The 14982-nt window shown below is 37.8% G+C and overlaps 1 protein-coding gene across 1 annotated transcript in view; it reads left to right on the forward strand.

Annotated features, from left to right (window-relative positions):
• The window catches only part of DNAAF5 (dynein axonemal assembly factor 5), a 30068-nt gene that overhangs the window by 8224 nt on the left and 6862 nt on the right, over positions 1-14982 (forward strand). Inside the window, exons 6-10 of the mRNA XM_086853837.1 lie at positions 1018-1250; positions 3651-3863; positions 5963-6106; positions 10003-10171; positions 12882-13029. Coding sequence (XP_086709963.1) covers positions 1018-1250; positions 3651-3863; positions 5963-6106; positions 10003-10171; positions 12882-13029 — 907 coding nt within the window. The remainder of the gene's footprint in view (positions 1-1017; positions 1251-3650; positions 3864-5962; positions 6107-10002; positions 10172-12881; positions 13030-14982) is intronic.

Here is a 14982-nt window from a genome sequence, read left to right on the forward strand (position 1 = left end):
GTTGCTCTTCTGAATCTCAGCGATTTATAAATTAACTAACAGGTAAATTTGATGATTGCCAAGACAGTACAGTAGGCATTTGTTGGGAAAGGTAAGTTTTTTAGTTCTCCAGAAATTTGTGTTCTTTTTTTGAGGCAGAGAGTATATATTTGTAACACTTTTGGGTTGAAATCAAAAGATAACCTCAAAAACTTACTTTCCACAAAGTCATTACAAATGAAATTCAGTCTTAAGAAAAAAAAAAAATGTACCCCCCCAACTGCTGTATCATCATTTTAAATGTACTACTCAATTTTTGAAACATTTAAGAGACACTTCAGAGAGCTGCTCTTCCTGGAAAAGCCTTAGAAAGGAGATTATATAATAGCTGTAATTTTTAAAACACTATCAATTTGTTGGCCTGATCTAGTACACAGCATCTGTACAAGCCATAGTTCCATTCCCTTTCTGCCTTTAATTTGCCAGATACACTTTTAACCTTTTCCTTTAGAGGGCACAATTGACATTGTCTGTTTTACTGCAGCTCATGTCTTGTGTATTGTTTGTGCTTTCTACTTTTTCCTCTTCCAAATTGTATTTAACTCAGCATTTGCATACAAAAGTCTTTCTTCTGTTTATCTATGTGTGTTTCAGTTTATTTTTCATGATGCTTGTGTTGCTGTCAAAATTAAAAGACAATTATTGAGCTGTGTTTTCCAATGTGGGTAAAGACACACATTAATTTCAATTTTCTTTCCTTTCTTCTTCTGTAAACATTTTAAAACATGAACCCTGAGTCACCATTCTGTAATAAGTACATAAATATTCAAAGAGCTGTGTGGAGTTTTAATTCTGCAATATATATTAAAAAAATGCAACTTGCACAGATAAATTCCTCAGCAGCATTTGGAATATTTTGTTCTATGCTGAAGCAAACTCCCAGAGCTCTTACCTTGCAGCTTTTAAACTTTTCTGAGGATTGTTATGCATTGGCTTTTCCTTTGATATTCCTTTTTGTGATGTTTTTGTTTCTTCTAGAGACTCGACCAGGGCTGGGTTGTCGTGAACTTGTGTCAAGAAACCTCTCCAAAATTCTCCCAGGTCTCTGTCATGATATGACAGACTGGGTGGAAAGCACAAGAATCAAAGCATCCCAGCTCCTGTACACATTATTGCTGCATGCAGAGGATCACATCACCCAGCACATGGAGCTACTGCTGAGAACTTTGTACCAAGCGTGTTCAGATGAACAAAGAGAAGTGGTTAGAAATGTAAGTTTGATCTGTTAAAGTAGCTGTTGTACACTGAATAAAGACTTTATAGTCTTCAGTCTGTCTTCTGAAGGTTGACTTTACCTTAGGTCACTGGAAATTGCCCATGTCTGAAGGATCAGGCTCAGGTTTATATGGATGTTAAAAACACATGCACATTGTACTTCACTAATCTCTTAAAATAAATGTGTTCCTCTATCATTGGTATGAAGACCAATAGTAAAGTTATTTAAATACTGTTCGGTTTGTATGCCAATCCCATGAAGCATTGATAATAATCTCTCTGAAAATTATAAGCAGTGGATTAAAGTCTAAAAGCCTTGGGGCAAGAAATTCAATGTAAAAAAATGTGCAGGTCATGCCCTTTCAAGTTAATTTCACTCCCTCTGCCCCATAATCCAACCATATACTGAGGTATGTTTATTCCATGTGATACCCATGTTCAGTCTTTGAATCCTTGACCTAATGCTTGGAAAATGGCAGGGGGGGCTGGGGTTGTGAGAAATAATTAGTTTCATTTTTGCTAACAGTTGATTCTTTCAACACTTTGATCAACAAACCAGTGAAACAGATGCAGCTGAAGACATAAGTTTAGCAAAAGAAAGGTGGTACAAATGCTTTTACAATTTTAAGAGAAAATCTTCTGTTCCTTTTTCTACACAAGGAGGAGGACATATGTATAACAAAAATATATCCACGTAACTTACTCTAAAGTTACAAATTTTATTGCTTTGAGAAACTGGAAGAATGTGTTCTGCTTACTGGATGCAGATAGTCCAACCCTAAATCAGGCTCTTCTGTAGGTTCCTGCTCTCAGCCGGGCTATAGGAAAACATAAATAATTAGGACAATAAGGCCATGAAGCCTTGCTGTCCTGTCAAATTTCCTATCAAGTGCTTATTGCTATAAATCTATATTTAAAAGTATGTGTTCAAGCAGCACAAAGCTATCCCTTGCCTTTATTGACCATACTTGTCTCTTTCTTGGAATTGCATCACTAATCTTCTCACAGGTGCTTCCAAGAGATTTATTCCAGGTTAGGAGATGATTTCAGTATTTAGTTGTATTTTTCCTTGTGCCAAACATAAGATTCAGCAACTTCTGGTTTTGAGTGCCCTTTATCTCTTAGTGATGCAGCTTCCTAGAGTACTGTGATAACCTCCTCTAGTTTGTCACTGTAGGAACCCATTTCAGAGCAGCCACCAACTTGAAAAATGTCCATTTCTTTCTCCAGTCCAGTAGTACCAAATAAGACTCTTTCAATTTTTTTCCCCTATTAAAGTGAATAAATTGATCCATACAAATGTATCAAATCATATTTTTTGAACTCTTTAGTTGTATTGTCCAGTTTTCAGAGCACTAATAGTCTTTTTCTTTCTCTGTGGCAAATATGGAGGAGAGTAGAGTTCTCATCTACACAGAGGATGTTACATCTCCTTTGAGTCATGTCTTTGTGAAAGGAACAGCTCTGTATAATGCAAATTTAAATTGTAGAACTCATGACTATGTGCTTCCATTGAGACTAAAAAAACTAGCATGTTTCAAGTATTAATTAGGTGCAAAAAAAAAGTCATAGCTAAATCACAAGACTATAAATGGTAGAGAAAGGGAGATAAATGTTCATCTTTGAGGAAATGAGCCAACCATTAAATTAATGGGATTGGAAGAAGTGTTCTGTTGCACAGGTAGTGCTGCAGTAACTGATTGTTTCTTTATTCATGCACATGATTGTAAATATTGGGCATCAGTCAGGCAGTAAGCCCTGGTGTGGTGGTATTTCATGTGGAATACAACATCCTGATACATCTGCAAGGCAGGAATGGGATCAAAGGGTGTCACTGTCATAGGGAATACACAGTAATTTAAGCCTTTCCATTAAAGAAGTAAGATGGAAAGCAGTGGGCAGTTCCCCCATGGCATTGCTTCCACACTTAACCAGATCTGAAATGTCAGCTTCAAGGTATAGTACAATAACAAAAAATTCCTCCTTAAGGTTTTTATAGTTAGAGCTTTTAATAGACACGTGGTGATGCATTGAGGGCGAGCCTCAGAACAGCATTTGAGGGACAAAGTGCTAAACCACTAAATGTGCAACATCTGGTTACTCTAAATTGGAAACTTTATTACAGTGAAGTTGTACACTTTGTTTCTGTGCACTGCTTTCTCGTGGAAGTTTGTCTGATGTGGGGAAGGCTGCTTGCAATGCCTTATTGTGTGCTTACTGAGCATGTCAAGAAAATTTCTTCATGCATATAATCGTTATTGAGTGAGTGGAAAAGGCCTACAAGGCAACTGCTGAAGCACTTAAAATAACAGCTGGAAACAGAAAAAGGCCATGATGCGTTGAATGGTCTTTGTGCTTTTAGGAAAATCCTCAAATTATTCCTGTTCTTTTTTCAGAGTGTGAAAGCGGCAGAATTGATTGGAACGTTTGTCAGCCCTAAGGTGTCTTTGAAATTAATCACCCCAGCCTTTGAGCAGACACCCAAAGCATCCTGTGTGATGGTTCTGGCTGCAGTGATTCGAGGTAGCCCAAAAGAAATCTTACAGCCTCATGTAACCCAGCTTGGCAACACACTGTCACAGGCTGGAGTCTGTCAGCGATCTGAAGAGGTAAGGAAAGCTGCAAAACACACAGCAGGATACAGGCATTGACCAAACTTCTTTTTCACTTATTCTCCCTAAATGCTCCCATTCCTGTCTCTCCCTTGCACACCTGTCTCAGGATATAGCTGTGGACATGTGTCTGGGACAAAACAGGAGCTTCCCCATTCTGCCTGGGCCATGTTGTGGTCTCCTGGGAAAATCTGCTGCTTTCACCAACTTACCAACAGTCCATCCTCTTAGCAGATGTAGGTTCAGGTTTGAGAACTGCTATAAAAGACTTCATGATGAAGAGGCAAGGCAGGGAGAGAAGCAGCTGCTCAGTAAGTCCTGTACTAACAAAGGTCTACCCTGGCTGGTCCTGAGGCAGAGTTTAACCCATGTTTTGAAATTCCTTGTGTTCACAAATCCAAACAAGATCATGCATTTCAATTCTCATCAGTAAAAGTGACTGAAAATTTTCTAGAGTCTATTGTAATTGGCATGGCAGGTTTCCCAAGATGCCCTCTTAGTGTTATCTGATTTTTGTTTTCCATTCTTATTTTTCATTTTAAAAGGCAGTTACCAGTACTTTATTTGTATATTTAGGAACATGTTTTGTAAACTTTTGGGCTTGGTTACTTCTCTTTTAGTGAAAGTCTAGAAGGAAGACCTTTATCAATTAGAAATTTACTTCCAAGTGTATCTTCAGGTAATAGCTGAGCCCAAAGACCATTTTTATTTTAGCATCTGAAGAATATTCATCAATTGCTATATAAGGAGATTCTCTTGAGCACGGAATGGATATTTTTTAACCTGCAGGATTTTTTTTCCTTACCATGTTCAAATGTAGAAATTGATCTGTTAGAGATGCACAAGAGGAATCCCTGAAGTTTTCCCCACAAATGAAACCCTGGCTTTCATTCCACCAGAAGTTTATTAGATCTCTGCTGTTAAGATGACCATAAAAGGGCCAGTGCTGTGCCTTGAGGAACTCTGACTTCATGTCAGATGTAGACTTCCCTTAAAACAGTTATTCATGTGTGTAGACTGAATCTGGCCTAATTGTCTTTTTGAGCCAATGTAAGAAATACATTTCAAGTTCTTCCCTCATTAGGTTTCTTCCCTAATGGAATATGTACCAGTGATGCAGGAATTAACCTTAATCTCCATGAAGCCTGTGATGAGGAGCTCATATAAGTGGAAGCACTATAACCTGATTGTTCAAATAACAATTCCCTGAGGTATAGCTGCAAAATTGCTATGAGGTTTAAGCTTACCACTTCCATTTGGCACTAGCTCCAGGAGTCAGATCCATCTGCTGCTGAAAGTTTGGCAGAATTGTTCCAGCCTTTAGTCTTAGAAAACAATCTCTATTTTAGCCAGCAAATGCTGCACTGACACTGTTTAGCTAAGGATTGACCATGTCCATGAGATTAATAACACTTATAGCTAACCTATTCCTAGACTTGATTTATTTTTTGGGAGTAAATTTGTAACAATGCCACCTTCTGTTCCCTGTCAGCTTCATGGATATCTGATGCACTTTATCATAGAAGTCATGGCAAACTAACTGACAGCAGTATTGACTTGAGCTGGTATCAGTTGGATCAAGATAACATGAATTATATGGCATCAAATGAGATAAATTGGCTGAGATAAAAGCAAAGGCTCAGTTCTTTTTGGTTTATGTATTTAGCTGTCATTGTTCATCCAAAACAGTCAAACATGGAATAATATTTCAAAGAGTTGTAACAAATATGTTATTAATTAACAAATTGCACTTCTGAAAGAGAAAGTACTATCAGCAAGCACTCCAAAATGCTTTGATGTTTTTATTCACTATTCACCAGTGGAACCATTGTGTGATTAAGAGCAGGGTCATTTAATTTGTTAACAGGACAAGGTAAACACAAACAAACAGTGTGGAAGGAAGATTATATTGTATTTTATAAAAAGTAGAATACAGGTAATTAGAAGAACTAACATGAAATTACCAATATGTTACCAACGTGAGGGACTACACGGTGCTTGGATTTTATTACTGTCATTTCCCATATCTCTCCTTTAAAGAAAAACTTATATTTGCTAAGAAAACATAATAAATATGTCCTTTTTAAAATAAATAGGTCTTTTATATGGAGCAGTTGCTTTCTTGTGTACAAGCACTGATTGAAGTGTGCCAGGAGGACTGCAAAGAAATTAGCTTGCAGCTAATGAAAGTTTTGGTGACCATAATGGCCATACCATCTTCTCAGGACCTTAAAGAAAAGGTAAACTATGAGCTGGTTTAATATTTTGTTGTGTTCTTGTCTTTTCCTATTGTTAAGACACTTTGTGGAAATGGAGACATAATTATTTGTGTGGAGTATTTGTGGCTAGTCAGAGATTGTGCATCTCTGACAGTATAGACTGTGCATGCTTAGTACCAGAGTTAAGTCTGGAGTTGGGTTTACAGTTTGGGTCAGCAGAACCTGGAGAATTATGTTTCTTCATAACTTTGATTAAAAGCTCATAGACCTAAAATACATTCTGGTTCCAGAAAAGACCCTGGAATTCAGTTTTATTTTGTGGTCAAAAGCATCTTGTATGGGTCTGTAGCTGCAGTTACAACTGTAATTTTCTTTTTCTCTATGTGTGTTTAGGTTAGGTTTCAGAATAGATGGCTTGAGGTGGATTACTGGAGCAAGGGAATCTTAGGGCTGGATGGGGACAGCCATGGGCCTAGCAGAGCACTTTATTTGGGTGGGTATTAACCACCTGTCCACAGTTAGGTAAAGTTTCAGAACAAGCAGGGTCCAAGTTTTGATGTTTGTACTGGATTCTGCAAAGCCTTGGGCATGGTGGTGGTGCTGGTTGAACTGTTGATGTTTACTTTTTACTGTGAATGTTTGGTTATATGCAGGAAAAAACTGAAATTTATTTTCTGACTGTTAAAGAACAATTCCCTTAGAGGTCAAGAGTACTACTGGCCTTAAAAATGTGATGGTTTCACAGTGATTTTTTCATCTTTAGCCAAGTATCAGATTGATTTTGCAGCAGCTGACCTTTTTACCTCCCCACAAGAAACAAAAGTTTAAATGTCACAGGAATGCTTTAAAATCGAGGACAGCTGTACATGCCCAGATAATAGATGAGCTTTTTTGGCTCAACATCATCTCACCCCCTTATTTTTCTCTTCCTCTTTCTTCCCCGAGCTAAATATCATATAAATCAGCGAGCCATCCTCATGCAGTACAATTATGACCTATCCCAGTTGTCTTTTTTTCAAACACACACCTTAAGTGCAGTGGCTATTCTACTTCCTCTCCTCTTGCTCCCAGGCATGGTATTCCAAAGGCCTGTGTAGCATCAGGATTTATGGCCCCAGAGCTGACAGGCTGCCTCTGAGGAGGCGCTCGCTCAGAAAGCTCTTCGGAAAGAAAGTGGAACAAAACTTGAAACAAGTATTGAAAAGACTTTGCAGGTCAAAGAGGGGTGGGATGATGATCTGTCTTATGGAGAGTGGGATCTTTGAGCAGGGGGGGTGAGTTGGAGCTTTTGTTTGTTTGCTTGGAGGGTTTTTGTAGAAAAAAATAGCGGTCTGGGTAAGCCTGTGATGGATCTGGAATGTTTTGTGGTATCTTGCCTGTTTATCCCTGCAGTGGTCTTTAAAGTCAGCAGTGTCCATTTAAAACCTTACAACTTCATACTCCTACGAAGAAAGAAGTTTCATGGAGATAAACCCTGATTTTCATAAACAGAAAACTTAATCTCCTGAGATTATTAAAGGTTTAAGATGTTCCTGCAGTTCCAGATGATTTTTTAAGTTGACAGTACTTTGGATGAGAATCCTTTTTCTCATTAGCCTTTCTTTCAGCTAGACACATACAAAATCTGGCAGTGAGATTACATAATTGCAATATTTCAAAATTGTCACAAAGACAAATATGGTTTGAATTTTATTTTTTTCTCCTGTTACTGATTATTCCAAAACTTCAAAGTGATCTGTACAGCTTGAAGAAGGCAAGAAGTCCCTGTTAAAATAGCTTAGGAACATGTAGAACAAAAGTATCACAGCTGCTGTACAAGTATGAATATTTTGTTCAGAAAAGAAATCTGTATTCAGACTCCAAGATTTTGAGTATGAACATAAATTATTCAAAATTTTGCATTATAGAACTTTAATTCAGGCTTTATTGTAAGGGGACAGAAGACCACTGAGATACTGGAGACCACAATGGCTGTGACCTGGTGCTGAATGCTCAGGTCTAGCCTGATTTTTGGTTTTGTGTCCATCATGTTTGTGGTTGCTTGGGGCTGAGGGAATGGACTGAGACCACCAGCTGAGCACAGCAGAGGCACGAGGAGGAGGGTGGCTCACAGCCCCAAAGAGACTGAAGCTCTATCAGTTGGTGGAGTCTGTTAGGCATGATTTGAGCTTGTCAGGGATTTAATTGGTGACCTAAAGATAAGGTTTTGTTTCATTACCCTGTGCTATCCTGACTCTTCTTTCAGCTCACTGATTATTAGCAGGAAAATATTGTGTCGTTAAACTTGTTAGCTGTCAAATAAAGGAAAGAAATTTGCCTTTGCTACTTATTTTTATTTAACTGTAGACATTGCTTAATAAGAAAATATGCATAAGTCTGCTGGCATATTTAACTTATTCTCTCTTTTCTTTGTTTTTAATTGCATTATTGAAACCACGAAATTTACTTTAAAATATATGTGAACAATGTGTTATTTTGTATCTCTTGTTCAATGGAAAAAAATCTTGTGTGTTATGTGTTATAGTGGGATTAATAATAAGGAATAGTTTCTGTCCTGACACATTCTGTAAAATGTTCCAATTAATACATATAAGTAGCTTATATGTAAAATATTAATTTATCTGGGTTGTTTTGGCTGTCTGGCAGAATGCTTCCATAAAGGAGAAATCTATTGTGCTTGAGGTAGGTAAACCTGCTTTAAGAGTAACCTTTGTCCTCAGCAAATCTTGATTTATTTATTTTTTTTCTTAGAATTCTCATTTATTTTCTCCACATCTGGTACTTCCATAAAAACATCTTTGTCTGGCAAGTGATTAGTCTGGAAGAGTCTAAAGGTCCTAGACATGTTTGAGCTAACTTGTGTGGTTGAGTTCAGCTTAAAAATATTAAAAATATGAGTACAATTTGTAGTTCTGCTGAAGCACTTGGAGTCAAATGATGTCACTCCCAGCACTGCACTCCATCTTTCCCTGCTGGAGCTGGCCCTGCTGGCAGCACACGTTATTCCTTAGCGAGGTTCCTAGCGGTGCCTTGCTCCCCATTCTTGATTCACAGTCCACTGAAATCACCAAGACTACAGATCCTGCTTCCAGCACGCTTTTAATCTCTTCCTTGGAGAAGTTTTATACTTCTGGTAGGAGCCTTCAGGAACTGTAAAAACAAATTTTTGTCTGCTTTGAAACACATCTGCTGCAAGTGATTAGGAAAATCTATAGGCATCCTTGCCAAGCATGCTCATGTCTGGAATTCATTTAGTAGTTCTTTTTCCATGTTTCATTTGTACATGTTTTATTTGCATGTCTCATGGAATAGTCTTAACTCTAAATATGAAGAAGATATTTCTGACATAACAGTGAGTTTTGGTACTTCTAAGGAACAGGAGCTGAGGATTTTGAGATGAGCCTGCTCTCATGAATTATTACAAAGAGAGAGCATCTTTCACAATTAAAACTGGGGGGAGAAAGGGAAGAGGGGAAATGCCATGTCTTCTCTTACCTGCAACAGCAATAGTTTCTGGAAGCTGCCATGGCTTGGGATTGTGAGAAATTCCCCCATGTTTGTTTTAAAGCATTCTTAAATTAAGGAGAAAAATCACTACATCTTTAAAACCACTAAGAGCCTTTTTTATGATGTGGTTAGTTTTTGGATAGGTCTGCACATGGATTAGAGACTCTATCATTTTGCTGTTAGGTTGCCATGTTCCTGATGATTTCATTTTAAAATCAGGACAAATGTTTTACTTCAAATAAAAGTTAATGGATGTAGTATAAACAGACATTAAATATCAGTCTTGATTGTTTAATAGAAACTATGAAAATCTTCCTGTGTCCCTTTTGTTCTTGCAGAATGAGTTTTAAAGGAGTTTGGGTTTTTTTTTTTAATGGTTTCAGTTAAGTATCCTGTCTCCATTCTAACAGGTGGAGAAAACAATATCTTCATTAGCTGAAGTGCAGCAATTGGAAAGTTTTCATTGTCTCTACAAGCAGCACATAATTCAGCTGCTGGAGTGGATTTCAGTGTCATGTGAAGGGTGGAGCTGCTACTCCCCAGAAGTGCTGCAGTTCGAGGTCATCTCAACCCATTCAGGTACGACTCACTTAGTTCTGAAACAAATCCAGTCAGAATCTCCACAGCCTGCAGACAGCTTGTGTTTTGTAATGAGCAGTGTAATATTCAGAACCTTCACAAGAATGTGATGGAAAGCAAAAGAAATGTTGAAGCAGCTCAGATTCCCAAAGATTCCATGGCTGCAGGGAGAATGCTAAAAGCACTTAATGAAAAGTGCACTTTCAGTTGAATGAAATTGGTGAGGATTAAGGGGAGACAAACTGATATAGCTTGTGTCCAAAAATCTGTATTTTTTAAAAAATTCCATCTATTCACTAATTTTATAAAAAAAATTTCACAAAAATTTTTGAAAATTCTATCTGTTCACTAGTCTTCCAGAGGACACCAGCTCTCTCTAACAAACACTTCCTCACTGCTGCTGTCCAGCACGTGGCCGTGCAGAGGTGAGTGGCGCACACTGGCGTACACATCTCACACACCTTCAGTCCTGCACAGTGAGCCCTCCTCTGCCACAGCTCCCCAGCTGGCATCTGCAGCAAGGAACATGGTGACAGGCAGTGCTTTTCACCTAGACACCCATTTTAAGATTATTAAAAAGTCCTGTTTGTTTGGTTTTTCCTTTCAGTTGGTTGTAAGGGAGATGGAGACAGTCACTTCTTGAAGTATCATTGTGGCTGCTGCACATAGATGTAAAGAGGTATATTTTAAAGGAATGTATCTTCTGCATTTAATATTTGAATCTCAAAAATCCCATCATCAAACCTATGTGAAGCACCCACTTGTTGGTATGTGCAGCAACCAGCATAAGGACTTTTTTAGTTTTCATCTGTGGAAAGAACAAAAAGTTACTTCAGCACAAGATTTGAGAGGCCAACTTTTCTGTATATTTGTGCTCCCATTTCCGTGACTGAGGGACTTCTAGACAGTTGTCTCTGTTTTCCTTAATGCTAAATAAATCATCAAATGTCTGGGCAAACATTTTGGCTTGCACCCAACACTGGTAATATGCTATTGTCTGTGTTTTCTGTCTGACACAGCAGCTCCTAGAGCTATTTTTTTTCTTTCTTTTCATTCCCACACATAATGTTGTTTTTAATCAATTTAATCAGCTTTACTCAATTCATATTTCTCAGTTTTTACTGTTTTTCAGGAGCGTATGCTTAAGCTGCAATTAGTAATGTAGTTTATTTTGTTTATTTTCCATCTGTTGAATTTGCTGTTATCAGTTTGATATAGTACTAGTATCTTGTGAATGTCACAGAACTCACTTGGAGCAATGTATCTTGAATAAATGCTGTGAAAATAAAGACCTATTTGTTGGCACAGACATTTAGCAAACAGTAGTTCAGCAGCCTGTATTGCTTCAGTCTAGACAGTGAAGATTTGGGGTTTTTTCATTATTATTTTAAACATTAAATTTCCAGATATTATTAAATGCTATTGAGCTTGTTTTGGAATCTTGAATACTTCAATCTGTCCATCCCATGTGTAAGGAATATTCTTGTCATTATAAATACCAGTGTTTTGTCTCTCCTGGAAGGATTTTCTGAGTTAGTGGAATTGAACGGAATGTGCATCTTAAGGATGCAGAGCTGATGAAGTTCCTAAAGGAAAGCAGTTTCTTGCAAGAATAGAGCAGAAAGAGCATTCTACTGCAAGAAGCTTGCAGAATAAAGCGTGTGTACAGTCTTTATGTACTCTTCCTCTTTCAAAGCAGGCAGATGTTAATCATTATCAGGGAGAAAGGCACAAATTCCCTTCAGTTGTGGGAAAATAACTGTTGGGATAACAGTTTAGAGTTTTGTTTGTTTGTTTATTGTCTAAATTTATCATCATAGGATGTGAAAATATTAACAAACTAAAGAGTTAATTTAGAAGATATTTTATTTCAAATAGCTTCTAAAATACATCATATTTTAGATTGTCTTCTAAGATGAAAATAAGCATTGTTTAAACAGGGAGAAGGAATGCTGCTGCAGTAATTGTATTATCCAAGTTTTGAAGCTGATCCTTTCAAACAGGCCCTTTCCTATGCCTCCAGGAGTCATGAACACCTCAAATTCTGCATGTGGAAAAACTTGAAAGAAGAAGAAAGTGTAGTTAATGCTGCTGTGTCCAGAGGTGTCAGGGTCATGCCAGATCCAGTGTAGTTTTTCATTAAGAAAACCAAAGCTTTGTGCATAGCCTCAGACTTACAGAGTTACAAGGGAACAGAATTAATCCTGCAGCCAGTTCTGCTACTGACAGTCCCAGCAACTCTGGGGTGTCATGGATAGATCCATTCCAGGGTCAGTAAATGATAGAATGACATAGGTTGGAAGGAGCCTTAAAGACCATCAAGTTTCAACTCCCTGCTGTGGACAGGGACACCTTCCAGTGTCCCAGGTTGCTCTGAGCTCCATCCAACCTGGCTTTGGACACTGCCAGGGATGGGGCAGCCACAGCTTCTTTGGGCAAATGTCTACAGCTATGCCAAGCTGACTGAATGAGATGTGGGGAACTGATCTTCAGGCTGCTCTGGCCAAAACTCCGTGGGGAGTTAGCCTGGGGGTTGGTGCACCACCTAATAGGGTGTCCCATGGACACCTCAACAACTGCCATACAAGAGTGGGAAGCTAAGGACTATTTTAACACCAGTTACAGTAGAAATTTTAATGCAGCTACGTATGAAACATCTAAATAGAACTTACTAGTATTCTGAAAAAAGCCTTCTGTGTTTGTTTGCTAGGTCCTGTCATAGGTGAAGCTCTGGATGATTTTATTCTCGTTCTGAAGACGTGTCTCCAGCCAAACAAAGATCCCCAAATGCGGTTAAAGATTTTTACTGTTTTATCCCAGTTGTTGCAGAAAGCAAGTGAAACCATCAATTCTCAGGGGTAAGTGGAGGTCTGATTTCACACAGTTATTTGAAAACCCCAGAGGCATTAAGAAGTAATGACCATGGGAGTTATTTAACCCCTATAACCATCTCCATGAGAGCATGGCTGGAAGAAGAAAGACTTTACCACCGTCTTCTACAGCCTATTCTTCTTGCTGTAATTTTTAATAATGATTAGGAGGGTAGAGTGCAATAATTAAAAATGTACATATAAATAAATGGAAGTCTTGACTTCCTTTACTGTAGTCTTCCTCCCTGTGCCATTATTGGAATTAAAAGGAATGTCATACAGATCTGGATAGTTAAAAAAAAAAAAAAAGATCTGTGGTTGAGAAGAACACTTGTTTGAAAGCTAAAAGGGAGATTCTTAGGAAAAGAATTGGGAGAGAAATTGTTTGGGTTTTTTTTTCATTTTCTCACAGCCAACTCCTAAATCCCTCAACTTTGCCTGTAGTCAATGTAAGGAAATAGTTACACACCCCAATAAATTGGCATTTAAAAATTCCCAAAATATTTAATGATGTTTGAAAAGCTTTAAACTAAATGTTTGATATGACATTATTGTGACTGAAGATGTAAGTCTCCTGTTGCTTGGCAATATTTATGCATTACAAGTACAATCTAAGTATAACTGAGATGCTTATAAAACTCCTCATCTATAACAATGCCAAAGGGGGCCTCTTTTACCATTATTAATTTAGCCTGACTAATAGGAGAAAGTTTGTACTTGTGAAAAGTACAAACACTGAATGCATAAACCACATCTGCCCTACTTTTTACCTGCTGCATTTAGGATATAAATGTATTGATTATTTTTTTTTAAATTTTTAACTCTTAAAAAGCCTGAAACCAACCAAACAACCAATAAACCAAAAGAGAAAAAAATCACAGGAAACATTCTTCTTAAAAGCACTTAGATAGCAATGGTCACTTATTTATAGGTAAAAGTTTTTTCACAATTCTGATGAGCAAATTGGCACTCACTGGGCAGTTGATATGTTGAACATTCATTCTGGATCCATGATGCCAAGTTAATATGAATGTAGATTTATTTTTGCCATTTTTAGATATATTTTATATATTTATGGCCTGCATCCTATAATGAGGGGAGGAGGAGGAACTCTGGCATTCCTATTCAGTGGGGAATTCCAGGTAAGCTGTAGAACCTGTGGTGATGCAGCCCCTAATAGATTTTGAGCTAAAGTACTTAGGACTAAATAACGAAACTCTTCTTTTTTGACTTTTGTACAAATTGTGCTGTTGTCTGCTTCCATATTCTCAGGAGTTGATGTTAAATTCCTGATCCATATAAGAAATAATCTTTGTAGTCAGTGGTAGTAGTCAGTTACTTGTTTAAATAATCATGTAACTGAGTGATAGTTACAAGATTAATCTAAATAATCAACAATCTAGAAAAAAAGAAAAGCACTTCAAAAACTGTTTGAAGTGTTACAGGACCTGACTATTTATTTTAAACCAATTTGTATCATCTAACTGAAAATGCAAAGCCCTTGGAACCAAGAAACCCAATTCAATGAGCTGCCAGCTTCATTAATATTCTCAGGAAAGGGAAGAATGTTTCAAAGTAATTCAGTGAATGTGGGCACACACAGCCCCAGCTCTGCACACAGCAGTGATGGAAGTTGTTCTGCTCAGGGCAGTGTGAGTGAATGGCTCTTGTCAGGATGGGATAGATCCAGGAGGGTCACAGACCTGTTTGTATGAAGGATGGTCCAGTCCAGCTTGTAATGAGGCTCTGTCCTCTGACAACAAAAGCAAAGCCATGAATTTTACCAGTAGGTTTGTCTTCAAGACTAAAAGGCAGTGGAAGCAGCTAAATGCCTCTTTGAAGTCTTGAACCTGCTTACCATGGACGCAGCAAATGTTTTCATGTAGGAGGCAACATGTAGAGTTTCTGTGTTTGAAGCATTGTTTGCAAAACATTTCTGGA

The sequence above is a fragment of the Cyanistes caeruleus genome, chromosome 17 (assembly GCF_971803275.1).
Source record: "Cyanistes caeruleus chromosome 17, bCyaCae1.hap1.1, whole genome shotgun sequence".
NCBI lineage: Eukaryota > Metazoa > Chordata > Aves > Passeriformes > Paridae > Cyanistes > Cyanistes caeruleus.